This window comes from Sceloporus undulatus, chromosome 11 (assembly GCF_019175285.1).
Source record: "Sceloporus undulatus isolate JIND9_A2432 ecotype Alabama chromosome 11, SceUnd_v1.1, whole genome shotgun sequence".
In the NCBI taxonomy this organism is placed as follows: domain Eukaryota; kingdom Metazoa; phylum Chordata; class Lepidosauria; order Squamata; family Phrynosomatidae; genus Sceloporus; species Sceloporus undulatus.
Window position 1 is genome coordinate 3,891,658 of NC_056532.1, and position 12,083 is coordinate 3,903,740.

A 12,083-nucleotide genomic window follows, 5' to 3' on the forward strand; every position below is an offset into this window, starting at 1 on the left:
GGGGAATGGTTTGGACATGAGATGTCAATGGTGACCCTAAGCCGGCAATGAAGTGCCACCAGAAGCCAGACAAGGAAACACTCCTCTTGAGATGTGCCAACTAGTGGCAATGGAAGAGTGAGCTTGGGAAAGTTATTATCTCGGGATTACAACTCCTAGGACCCCCCAAACTGGCATGGTTAGAAATTCTGGTCATGGTCATGTGAAATGTAAGTCTGCAAAGGTCTTGATGGTATCTATTAAGAAAGGAGGTACTCCATTTGTGCCTTTGTGGACAACATTTGCAACTAATCCCGTAACTGCAAAAGGGAAGGGAAAGGTAGGACTCCGAAACCCATGCGCCAGCAGCTGAAAACCATGTTCCACTGACCCTACCTGTATCGAGCGAGGAAGACTTGGAGTTTCCCCAAGTGGTGGTTCTCTGGCTCCGGAACAAGGGAGACGCTGTCGATATCGAGTTCTTCCATCTCGCTGGCTGTGTCCACCTTAGAAGACAAAAGAAGGGTATTTGGAATCTGCAACATTGAGAGCAGCTTGATACCACTTTTAACCATTCAACTTTATTAATGAGAATGATTATTTCATGCAATTAATAAAGTTGGAATTTACTTTTAAGCAGCTTTCTTAGTGCTGCAAAATAAACCAGGCACTCAAATATGACTGTCAAACAACAAATAAATGAGAGCTCCTTCTGCTCAGTTGCAGAGCATTTGAAGGAGCTGCTTCTCTGAAAGACAAAATCTTGCAATAGCAAGAAATACCTAGTTCCAGTAATGTGTGACTTGACCTTATTCCTCTATATAAGAAGACAGCTTTGCTTAACTGGTAGCAATGCATGGGAAATGTTAATTTTGGGGAGGGTGCAATTCTTACAATACCCACATTTCCCTGGGAGTTGCAGTCTAACACCCAGAACTAACCTCTGGAGTTGGGCAAGACTTTGGGCTGGTGGTTGGTATGGATTCGGATCTGGAAGAGCTGGACTGGGATTCTAGTCTCTTGACTGGTTTCCTGTTGGCAATGGGAGGGATGAGCATGTCTGGACTTCTGGCCGCAGTGAATGCCGCATGATGTTCAGGGAGCCAAAGTCCAGCCAGGAGGGTTTCTTCGACCTCCTCAGGTTGTATTTTCTGGCTGCACCGCAGAGGAGACACTGGGAGTAACTCTCGATCTGAAACCAAACGTTGCGCATTATGAGTTTGGAAAGCATTACTACGTATATTATGATTCTGTCTGGAAACCTAAGGCAGCTCAACTCAATGGAGTTGAGAATGGGAAAGGGTTATCCAAATTTACTGAATGCGCGGAAAATTGGGAAAGTCTTCTAGCAAAGGTGGTACAAGAGCTCTCCAAATACTAAATGTACTAAAGACGTGGAATATTTGGAAAGTGTGGTGCATCCAGTTTGACCCAGGCAGCACAGTTTGAGCATCAAACTACGAACCTGAAGACCAGGGTTCAAATCCTCACTCGGCCACGGAAACCAACTGGGTGAGTCACACACTCTCAGCCTCAAAGGCAAATCCCAATCCGACTCACCCTTCTCCTTAAAGCCATGCTCCAGGCGCTGGGGAGACGGAGATGGAGAGATGGGGCAGGAGGCGAAGGCGACCTCCGACGCCACCATGGCGGCCGGCGACGGCGAGGAGGAGTGCAGCGGGGGTCCGGTTTTCGCGGTTTGGAGCCGAAAGCGCTTGAGCTCTTGGGAGAGGAAGTTGAACTGTTCGGTGTGGTTCCGGCACTGGTTCTCCAGCTCTCTCACCCGGGCCTGAAGGCGAAGAAAATAATAATAATAATAATAATAATAATAATAATAATAATAATAAATTTAAGAGAAGCTCAACCTGCTACTTTGAGTCCCAATTCTGGAGGGGAAAGCAGACTACTACTACTACTAGATTGCAAATGTCTTTTTGGAAACACTCAGGATTTGGGGTAGGGAGAAGATGGGACTGAGTTGGGGTAAAACTGGTAGTATACCTGCATGCAATCCAGGGTCTCCTTCGAGGAACCAAAGGAGGGGGAGAAAAGCAGAGAAAAGACTTGGTCAAGTGCGCCATGCATCCTCTACGTCCCTCTAAGCCAGAAAGCTTCAAAAATGACTTGTAACCAGGACAAAGCAAATCTCTGAATTGGGAACCTGGACCTAACCCTGGATCCCTGGGATGTCTAGTGTTCTGTGCTTGAGTGTTGGACACTAGGAGACCAGGGTTCAAACCCCCACTCAGCCATGGAAAACCATGAAAACCCACTGAGAGCCAGTGTGGCATAATGGTTTGAGCGCTGGGCTATGACTCTGGAGACAGGGTTTGGCCATGGCCATGAATGAATTTATTACTGCACATGGCCAGCACCAACATGGTCATGAAACTCACCGAGTCACACTCTCTCAGCCTCAGAGGAAAGCAATGGCAGGCCCCTCTGAACAAACCATGCCAAGAAAAACCCATAATAGGCTTGCCTTGGAGTCGTCGTAAGCTGGAAACAACTGGACGGCACATAACAACAATGGCAATCTGGGGTTACTGACTGGAGTTGCTCCTGCCCCCATTACTACAACTATAATGACTATTAGGATTTGAAGTCAATGGCTTAGAAAAGCTAAATCTGATCAATGGTCATCACTCTCATGCAAAAGTCGGAACATAAAGCTTACCTCTAAGAGTTGGACGGCTCCTTCGTGCTCCTTCCTTGCTTCGGCCTGGGCCTGCATCCAAAAGGAAAACCAAACGTGAAAAGGATGGAGATGTGGGAGGTCAGGATCTACCCCTGAGAGGGGTCTCATGCGCACCCCGCACCTCACTTTTGCGGTCCCTTGTCATCCCTCCAAAGCTATCCCTCAATTTAATGATTCACCCCCGGGTGCCATTTGTAGCCCTACTAAATTTAGGCCACCAAAATGAAGAAAAACCATATATATAATATATATAGACCATACATTTAATATGCGTCAAGGGTTGCAGGTTGTGACCCATGCCTTTGTGGGCTGTGGCCCTCAAAGACCGCATGGTGTAGCAGTTCAAGTTTAGGACTAGGGCTTCGGAAGACTAGGGTCTTCATCCTCATTCAGCCACAGAAACCCACTGCAAGGGCCAACCTCCTAGGAATAAATCTGGCCAAACCCCTGCCCTAAACAAAAACATTGACAGGTTTGGTTTAGGATCGCCACAAGTCAGAACCGTCTTGGAGGCACACAATAGCAACAACCCACAAAGGTGCATGCTATGTAAAACCTTTGTCGCAAGATGCTTTGTCGTAAACATAACGCGCCCAACCAGAGATGGACATCTTGAGACCATATAGTGTTGCGATTTGATTGTTTTAATAATGGGATGTTATTTGTCATTGTAAGGGAATTTTAACTGTTGCGTTGGTGGGACGGAAAATGGGTTTATTTATATTGTTGTGTTTTGATGCATGTTGTACACCGCCTCGATCCTGCAGGGCTGGCACTCCATGCAATGGGTTGCAAAAAGCACACAGTGGGCGGCAGTGTTGTGTTGTGTGTATGCGCGAATGGCTCCCATGTTCTCCTCTCACCTGCTGGAGCTCCCTGACCTCCTCCTGCTTCTTCCGCAGCGCCTGCAAGGCCTTTTCGTGGTCCTGCTCCAGCTGTTGCCTCCGTCCTGCAACATCTCTCATGTGCTGGGAAAGGAGAAGCACATAGAATCATAGAATTGTAGTGTTGGAAGGGACCCCAAGAGCCATCCGGTCCAACCATGCAGGAACTCTCAATCAAAGCATCCCCATTGACAGATGGCCATCCAGCCTCTGCTTAAAGACCTCTAAGGAAGGAGACTCCACTACACTTCTAATTTGGTGCAAATTTGATAAGTATACCCCCAATTCTGTCATCCAAGTCACTGATAAAGATATGCACCGGGTTGGAGAGCGATGCCAAGCCATGGGTCACTCTCTCCCTGCTCTCAGCCTGGCAAGCGGCACTTGCCATTTTGCTGACCCAGAGCTACAGATCCATTTGAAACCAACCTTCAGCGCTTGCCCAAGGCTCTCCAGCCTGTTTTCGAGTTCTTGGGTTTTCTGGAGAGCCGAATCCCGTTCCTCAGTCACAGCGGACACCTGGAGCCTCAGGTCGGCATTTTCGGATTCAACCTGCGCAAAGAAAGAGCCATAAGATAAGAAGCAGAGCAAACTGGTGGCTATTAGGTTCTGCCGCCAATCGTCGTCACGAAATAGGGCTCAAAAAACATGGAAGGTGCCATGTGTTTCTTGGCAAGGAAGAACTCGCACTCGATAGTAGAAGGGGGACTTTGTCAGGTATTTAGGAAATGACATGTCCTTTACAGTTCGGACTAAAACCCAGCGTGGGATTTGGCATCTCGCTAACATGGAAAGCTCAAGCACAACCAATGCTTTTGTCTTTTATTCAGAATGTATGTATGTAAGTATGTATGTATGTATATGTGTATGTGTGTGTGTAAATATATACTGTATATGAGGGAACAGCTATTTGGAGTTGTGCATCGAACCTATTCACGCATCCAAATATTATTCTGGTCTCTGTCTTTTTGCGTTGAGACATATACCATTGGTGCATCGTCTTAATGAACCAATAACAAATCCATGTAACAGTTACGTTGTCCAGCCCACATTTTACAAGCTTGTTTGCAAGAATGTCATGGGGGCCTTACTGAAATCAAGATATACTATACCCACAGCATTCCCTTCAATTACCAGCTTGATAGATGGAGGGAATGCTGTGGATATAGTATATCTTGCTTTCAGTAAGACTTTTAACAAAGTTCCCCATGACATCCATGCAAAGAAGCTTGTAAAATGTGTGCTAGACAAGGTAACTGTTACATGGATTTGTAATTGGTTGACTGGCCAAAGCCAAAGAGTGCTCAACAATGGCTCTTCTTCACCCTGGAGAGAAGTGACCAGAGGGGTGTCCAGTGGGGCTCTGTTCTGGGCCCAGGGCTATTCAACATCTTTATCATTGATCTGGATGACAGAATTGCATTGACCGATTTCAGGGCAGGGAGGGCAAGGCGGGGTCTTTGACGATGCTTACCTTCTCTATCCATTCAACCTGACCCTGGAGCTGCGCGTTCTCTTCCAACAGACGGACATTATCGCTTTTCACCGCCTGAAGTTGAGTTTCCTGAATTGGGGCAAAAAGAGAGCTGAAGGTTTTCAAGGGAACCTCCTTCGCCTTTGAGAAAGCAGCGTCTCGCTCTCTCTCATGTCTTCCGGAGAGACACTCACAAGCTCCGCGTATCTCTTGTGCTTCTTCCTCACTTCGTGCTCAAGGCTCTCGCATTGCTTCCGCTTCTTCCTCAGCTCCGATTCCTGCCGGGAAAACCCAAGGAAAGAAGAAAGGAAAAGTCACATAAATCAGATATGCTAGGAAAAACCCACAACAAAGTCATTTTCGTCCCCATTTGGCGGATGCCATGTCAGTGGGGCAATGGGAATCCGTTCCGGGTTTTGCCTAGCTTTAAAGGCAAGGTATCCGCTGCTCAGGAATAGCCTTCGAAAGCTGGACAAAAATCCTGAGGCTCTACAGTAACATTAGAACATGGAGAAAGACACAAAGATACCGCGCTATATAAATAAACTATGAGCATTGGAAATATATAGCATTGATTCTCTATATGGCGACATCTGCGCGTATGCTCTTGGCTAAATAATGGAAAGGGATAACCATGCCGTCAATGGAAGAGCGGCTAATAAAACTGCTGGACGTGATTGAATTAGATAGATTGAATTAGATTAAATAATAAGTCAGTAACAGTAGTAGAAAAAGCTTGGATAGCGGTAATAAAATATCAGGGAAAAGATTGGCACGGTTTGATTATATAGTGTCTTGCAATGAACAGGGAAACGCAAATCACACCAACGGATCGACTCAACGGGACGCAAAGTCCCCGTTGGATAAAATACTGCGTTGGTATTTTATTTTAACACGGCTGTTGTTCCAAATGGCTGGATTTGCAACTCATGAGTACCGCCGCAAATCCCCTATTTACTTGTGGATTCAAAGTCCGGGACCCCGGTTGCGTTGGAGGAGTAAACCTCCTCCCATATACACAACAAGAGGGATGGGATCCAGTTGTGGAGCATGCGACGGACCACATTTATGCACAGAACGAGCATGAATGTGGGCAAGAAAGGTCTCCAAGCTCTTGAAAAAGGCTGGGAAGCTCACCAGCCGCTGGATTTGATGCTTGATCTCCGGAGGCGATGCCGCCGCCGCCGCAACCCCTTTCTTTACAAGGAGCCGGGGTTCCTCCCCATCGTTGCTTGAAGAGACGGTCTGCCAAGGAAAGAAGAATACAGAACAAAATGGGCAAAACTGAGCCATTTGGCTGCAAGGTATTTTATTTTCAAATATCCTTTGAAAATAAAGTTGGAATGATTTGATTTTCAAAGGGTATTTCGATGTGTGTTTTGCAAATACAAACAACCCCAGAGACCAGGGGGACCAGGTGTCCTCCTTTTCCAGGACAGGTCCTACATTTCTGCCTCTGGTCCAAGAGGAATCTTTGGCCATGCCTTTCTTGATGCTACAACTCTATTCGCCTTCAAGGTCCTACATTTCACGGCGCCCGGTCTTCCTTTGCGGTGAGGGCCACGGAAAGGCCACCCTCTCCATCTCCTAACCTTGGAGCAACTGCTGGCAGGAGGGAAAGGTGAAGGAGGGAGCACTCTGCACATGCTCAGGGGCTGGGATTTCCCAACAGGAGCCTCCAAACCCCTAGAGCCTCCCCAGAGGCAAAGAAATGGGGTCTGGTTCCAAGGGCTTGCAAAGTGGGGTCCCCCCTCGTTTCCTGGTGACCCCACCTGACCCCCCCCAAAAAGCCCTGGAGGGTCCAGGGGCCTAGTGCGCCTGCGCCACTTACCTGCTGCTGTCCACGGCTGGGCTTTCAGCACTAAGGAGAGCTCCAGGAGGGAGGAACCACTGGCCTGCACTGAAGGGGGGAGTTTGATGCTTCCCCCCTCGGCCAGCCAAGTGGATCCTCCCAGCCTTTGCAGGCTCCTCTTTGCAGAGAGACTGGAATGGAGAGGTCCAGCAAAACCTCCTTCAGACTGTAGTTCCCTTTCTTTCCTTCCCCATTCCCAAAACAACCCTTGCCAGCCTCTCCTGATCCATGCGCACAACCTATGTGTGTGTGTGTGCATACATGCGCATGCTAGTGCACTGCTCAGGGCTGCATAAAAACTGGTCCCTGACGTGCGTCGATACACATACATGCACACAGAGTTGCTAGATCCTTCCTTTGCCCCATTGCCCCCAATGCCATTTGCATTCACACACATTAAAACTATCAAATCATTCCTTAGAACCTTAAACCTTAAAGCTATAGTTGTTCCTTAAAATTGCAGACTAACGCTGAAACCACTCCATTGCAAGAAATAGGTACAAAGAAGGAAAATGAAGCCAGCTTACCTTGTTGGCCGCCTTGGGAGGAGAAAAGCCATTGGCGCCGGAGGCGGCTCTGGCCGTCCCCAGAGGTCCCCAGGCCTTGGTTGAAGCCGCAAGGGGTTTGGTTCCCCTTGGACCTGTCTGGATGTGAGACGGACCCGACGACCCCTTGACGTTCTTCAGTGCAATCTGCCTTTGCAGACGCAGCACCTCTTTCTGGGATTCGCGGAGGAGCTGACGGAAGTCCAAGAGGGGCAGCCGAGGGGGTCCTTCCTAAGAGAAGAGAGGCAGAAAGCTCAGGCTTATCCAGGCCTTTGGTTGTTTTGCGGCTTGTTCTGGTTGTGGTGTGCCTTCGAGTCGTTTCTGACTTATGGCAAACACAACCTTGGGGTTTTCTTGGCAAGATTTGTCCAGAGGAGGTTGGCCATTGCAGGCTGAGAGAGCGCGGCTTGTCAAGGGGGCACCCAGTGGGTTTCGTCGCCAAACTGGGACTCGAACCCTGGCATCCAGAGTTGTAGTCTAACACTAAAACCTCTGACTGACTGAGCTTTCGTGGCGTAGCTCAAGACAAATGCTCCACAGAAGGAAAAGGGGAGGTTGAAACGCTTTTCTGCAGCATCCCATGTCAGTGGGGTGATGTGAATCCATTCCAGGTTTTGGTCACTTTTAAATGAGCTCTGCAAGATGGCGAAACTATTTCGGAGTCCCTTTAAAGCCTGGAATGGATTTATTGCCCCCCTGAGATAGAAGCCACAAGCCACCGTTGCTTTTGGGGACTACAAAGCTGAAACATATCCAGAGAAGTGTGAGAAAGCTAGCAAACAAGGGGAGAAGACCAGGCTCAAATCCTCGCTCCCTGAGATATTGGTTTTCTATGTGCAGGGATGCTAACTTAGGGTTTTTTTATAGGGTGCCACATCCCTGAATCTTGAAGAAGGAGGACTGAATTAACCTGCCTAAGGTCAGCAATGTGAACATATGCACCTTTCCGGAGGTGATCTTGGCCTGAAGCTCCTGGCATTCCTGCTGCAAAGCGTTGATCTGCTTGTCTTTCGCCAGGAGGGCACAGGCTTGCTCTCGGAGGTCCGTCGTGCGTTGGCGGACCAGCGTTTTCTTGCAAATCCCAGCGCAGGAGCCCTTCATGGCGACCGCCGGTGCGTTCACCTGTGTCAGAGAAAGTAACAACACTGTGGGCATGGCTTAAATAATATCCTCCGGCACAACTCTGTGGTCAACCGCTGCCAGACGTCGGTCATTGAATTGCACTGGAGGATCTACAAATGGCTAGAGAAGTGGCACAATGGTCTCTCCAGCATCAACTTTCCGCAGCTGTTGACCACAGAATTGCACTGGAGGACAGAGATTCTTAGAGGAAACATAGCAAAGAATTAAACCTGCAAATGTTGCAAAGGTGGAGGGCTGAACCAAGTGGTCCAAAAGGGCCTTACCACTTTGAGGTTGGCCTCCTGGAGTTTCCGCGCTCTTTCCTCCAAGCGCTTGGCAATGACTGCCAGCTCCGCATTCTTCCGCTTGAGGTGCCTCACCTTCTCCTGAGTCTCCGGAAAACAGCTCTTGCGCTGAGAAATGGAAGGAGAAAAAGGCTTATTATTATTATTATTATTATTATTATTATTATTATTATTATACTTTATTTATATAGCACTTTGTATTTATACAGCGCTGTTCGTACGGACAATATGTACAGTGCTGTACATTCAGGCTTGAGTGCTTTTGGAGCATCCTCGGGAACGCACCTTTCGCTCAGAACAGATGCACTCTTCCACCACTAAGATACAACAAGCCCTGAGTTAGTAAGTTAATGAGTTAGTACATTAAGGCCAGGTTTTCACTAGGCTTCCGAGGAACTCTCCAAGGTATGGAACCCGATTTCTAACTGAGTTCAACACTTGGGAGAGCGCTTCAAATAGAGCCAAAAGTGGAACAGGTTCACTGGCTGGAACGCAGCTTCCATCATCCCTAAGCTTTCTAGTCTATTCAGGTCATTTTGAATTTTGATCCTGTCCTCTGGGGTATTAGCTACTCCTCCTAGTTTGGCGTCATCTGCAAACACTTCCCATGCTTGACAAGACAAGACTTTGGAGGAGCAAGGAAACCCAGAACGGCTTAAAAGGCCCCCCCCCCCCCATTCTTTACCAATAAGCTGTTCTCTCTTTTCAGGCCAGCGCATCGCAACTGCAGTTCCTCCAAAGCGGTGAGGAGGACTTGGTTCTGGCGCAGGAGGCAGCGGTAGCTCACGCCGTGCTGGAAAACAAGAAACAGGATCGTTGCATCGACGCCAACAGTATATATAACCTACTTCTTACTTCTGGGATGTCATTCCACCTCCTGACTTTGTGGGTCCACATCCCATCCATGCACCACAAACTCAAGTATAAGCCTCAGACGCTAAGCTTACATTGTCCGTGCCGCCTGGCTACTGCAGGGAGTTGTGTGTTTGCGTGTGCTGTGAGCCTTGAAGTCATTTCCAGCTCAAGGCAAACCTATTCTGGGGTTTTCTTGGTGAGGTTTGTTCATAGTCTTTGCTTTCCCCTGAGGTTGAGAGTGTGCGACTTGAATGTATTTTCTGTCTGCATGTCGAAGAGAACCAGTGGTTTGAGTACTGGACTAGGACTCTGGAAGACCAGGGTTCAAATCCTTGTCGGTCCATGGAAACCCAGTGGCTGACTTTGGGCAAGTCACACTCTCTCAGCCTCAAAGGAAGCCCATGGCAACCCTCCGCTGAACAAATCTTGCCACGAAAACCCTTCAATTTGACCTTAGGCTCGGCGTAAGTCAGATACAACTTGAAGGCACCGCAACCACCGCAACCAATAGGAGGCAGTGACAGGGAAACACAGCCATCCTTTGCCCTGTGCTTGCTCCCACTTTTCTCCCACAGCTGCCAGTTCGAATTCTTTTCAAACTAGCCGAGGATGGGCCTCTTTGGCAAATGTCAAAAGTCTCTTTGCCATTCAAGGACGGACCTCACCGAACATGAACTAATCGGCGGCGGCTTCGGTGACAGCATGGCCTCTTTTATTCCGGGAAAGAGGTGACACACCGAAGCCGCCGGGGATGATAAAATGACTCAAAGTGACACCTTCAGACTGCAAATCTGGCACAAGCCCTTCGTAACAAAGGTAACCTTTTTGCAAAGCGGAGCAGCCGCCTTTCAGGCCTTTCCTCTCTCTGTGTGTATGTGTATTTCACATGCAAAAGGTGCAAAAACGTCAGCATTTCAGATGGAGCAGCCGCCTTTGTATTTCAGATGCAACATTTCAGAGGCAAAAGATGCACAATCTCTGCATTTCAGATGCAAAAGGTGCATCCAAATTTTCCGTCCTCTGATCTGAAATGTACGGACAGGCAAGACGAGCCAAAGGTGCGCTGGCCAATATGAAGCCTGTGGAACTCATTGCTTTGACGGCTTTTTTAAAAAGGGTTGTTAGGAAATGCGTACGGCTGTGATGCCCTTGGAGGACTTTACATGACAAGTCCTAAAATCTCTAGCCATTGGTCATGCTGACCAGGACCGACGGATGTCCAGAAGGCCAAAGTTCAGCTACCCCTTTCAGTAGTGGACCAATATAGCCCCAGGTATCCGCTCTCATCTCTGGCCCAAGTTCATTCACCGCTCTTCCAGACTGCAGAAACAAAGCACTTTGGCGCCGCTTCGATTGCCGTGCCTCCATCCAGTGGAGTCTCTGGGCTTTATTTAATGCTTTGAAGGGGTTGAACAACATCCTGCAAATGCTTCCAGCGCATCGGAGAACTCCAGTCTGACATGGATCTCTCCAGTGTCCTGAACACTGTTCCTAAACAGCTCCTGCACCAAGAACAGTTCCTCTGAAAGTCGAGGGAAACCTGGAATGGATTCATTGCCCCGCTGACATGGGAAGCGCCAGCTTGGCACTGGTCCTGGGGTTGCAGCCCTGGCCCCAAGGCAGAGAAACATCAGGCTATGTCTGAAAGAGGTTGGGAATCTTCCTAGGTGTCCTACCTGCCCAGCCATGCAGGTGCCCAGGACCCCAAGAGAGAGGCAAGGCAGGAGGATAAGCAACAGGTCCCTCCGTCTTTGGAGCCCAAGGCCCTAAGCCTGCCTTGAAAAATCCTCAGGGCTTCCCCTTGCATTAGACAGGACCCTCTCTGACCCCAGACATTGGGGGCTGTGAAGCCCAGCCAGCCTCCCTTAGACCCTCCTCAGAAGGATTTTTCTACAAGGAAGAAGCAATGCAGCAGCAGCAGATAGAGAGAAAGAGACAAACTGGAACACACCAGCCAAGACAGGATTTCTGATGTCACAAGACACAATCCAGTCTTCTCTCTTCCTTCTATGCCTTTTTCCATTCCTCCTCTTCCCTTTTCCTCTCCCTTCCTTCCTTCCTTCCTTCCTTCCTTTCCCTCCCCTCGCCGTTCTTTTCTGTTCTTCGTCCCCTTTTCCCTTCTTATTCTTTTCCTTGTTTCTTCTCCTTCCTTCCTTCCTTCTAAAATTCTTCCCTCTTCATATCTCCCTTTCTACGCTCCTCATTTCCTTCTTTCCTTCCTTAATTATTTCCCCTTTATATCTCCCTTTCTACTCTCATTTCCTTCCTTCCTTTCCTTCTTTCCTTCCTTCCCTCCTTCCCTTCTTAAGTCTTTCCCCTTCATATCTCCCTTTCTACGCTCTTCATTTCCTTCCTTCCCTCGTTCCTTA

The 12,083-nt window shown here is 48.4% G+C and overlaps 1 protein-coding gene across 6 annotated transcripts in view; it reads right to left on the reverse strand.

Moving 5' to 3' along the window:
- Positions 1-12,083, reverse strand: part of TSPOAP1 (TSPO associated protein 1) — a 38,530-nt gene that overhangs the window by 18,140 nt on the left and 8,307 nt on the right. For all 6 annotated transcript variants that reach the window (XR_006100953.1, XR_006100954.1, XM_042442739.1 and 3 more), the window contains exons 2-14: positions 9,545-9,652; positions 8,839-8,967; positions 8,375-8,554; positions 7,415-7,663; positions 6,173-6,280; positions 5,230-5,313; positions 5,036-5,125; positions 3,991-4,113; positions 3,541-3,645; positions 2,657-2,707; positions 1,540-1,768; positions 921-1,171; positions 376-485 (exon numbers count right to left, since the gene is read on the reverse strand). Coding sequence is in view for 4 of the 6 variants with exons in the window: in XM_042442739.1 (XP_042298673.1) it covers positions 376-485; positions 921-1,171; positions 1,540-1,768; positions 2,657-2,707; positions 3,541-3,645; positions 3,991-4,113; positions 5,036-5,125; positions 5,230-5,313; positions 6,173-6,280; positions 7,415-7,663; positions 8,375-8,554; positions 8,839-8,967; positions 9,545-9,652 (1,817 nt within the window). In the remaining 2 variants the exon portion in view is untranslated. The remainder of the gene's footprint in view (positions 1-375; positions 486-920; positions 1,172-1,539; positions 1,769-2,656; positions 2,708-3,540; positions 3,646-3,990; positions 4,114-5,035; positions 5,126-5,229; positions 5,314-6,172; positions 6,281-7,414; positions 7,664-8,374; positions 8,555-8,838; positions 8,968-9,544; positions 9,653-12,083) is intronic.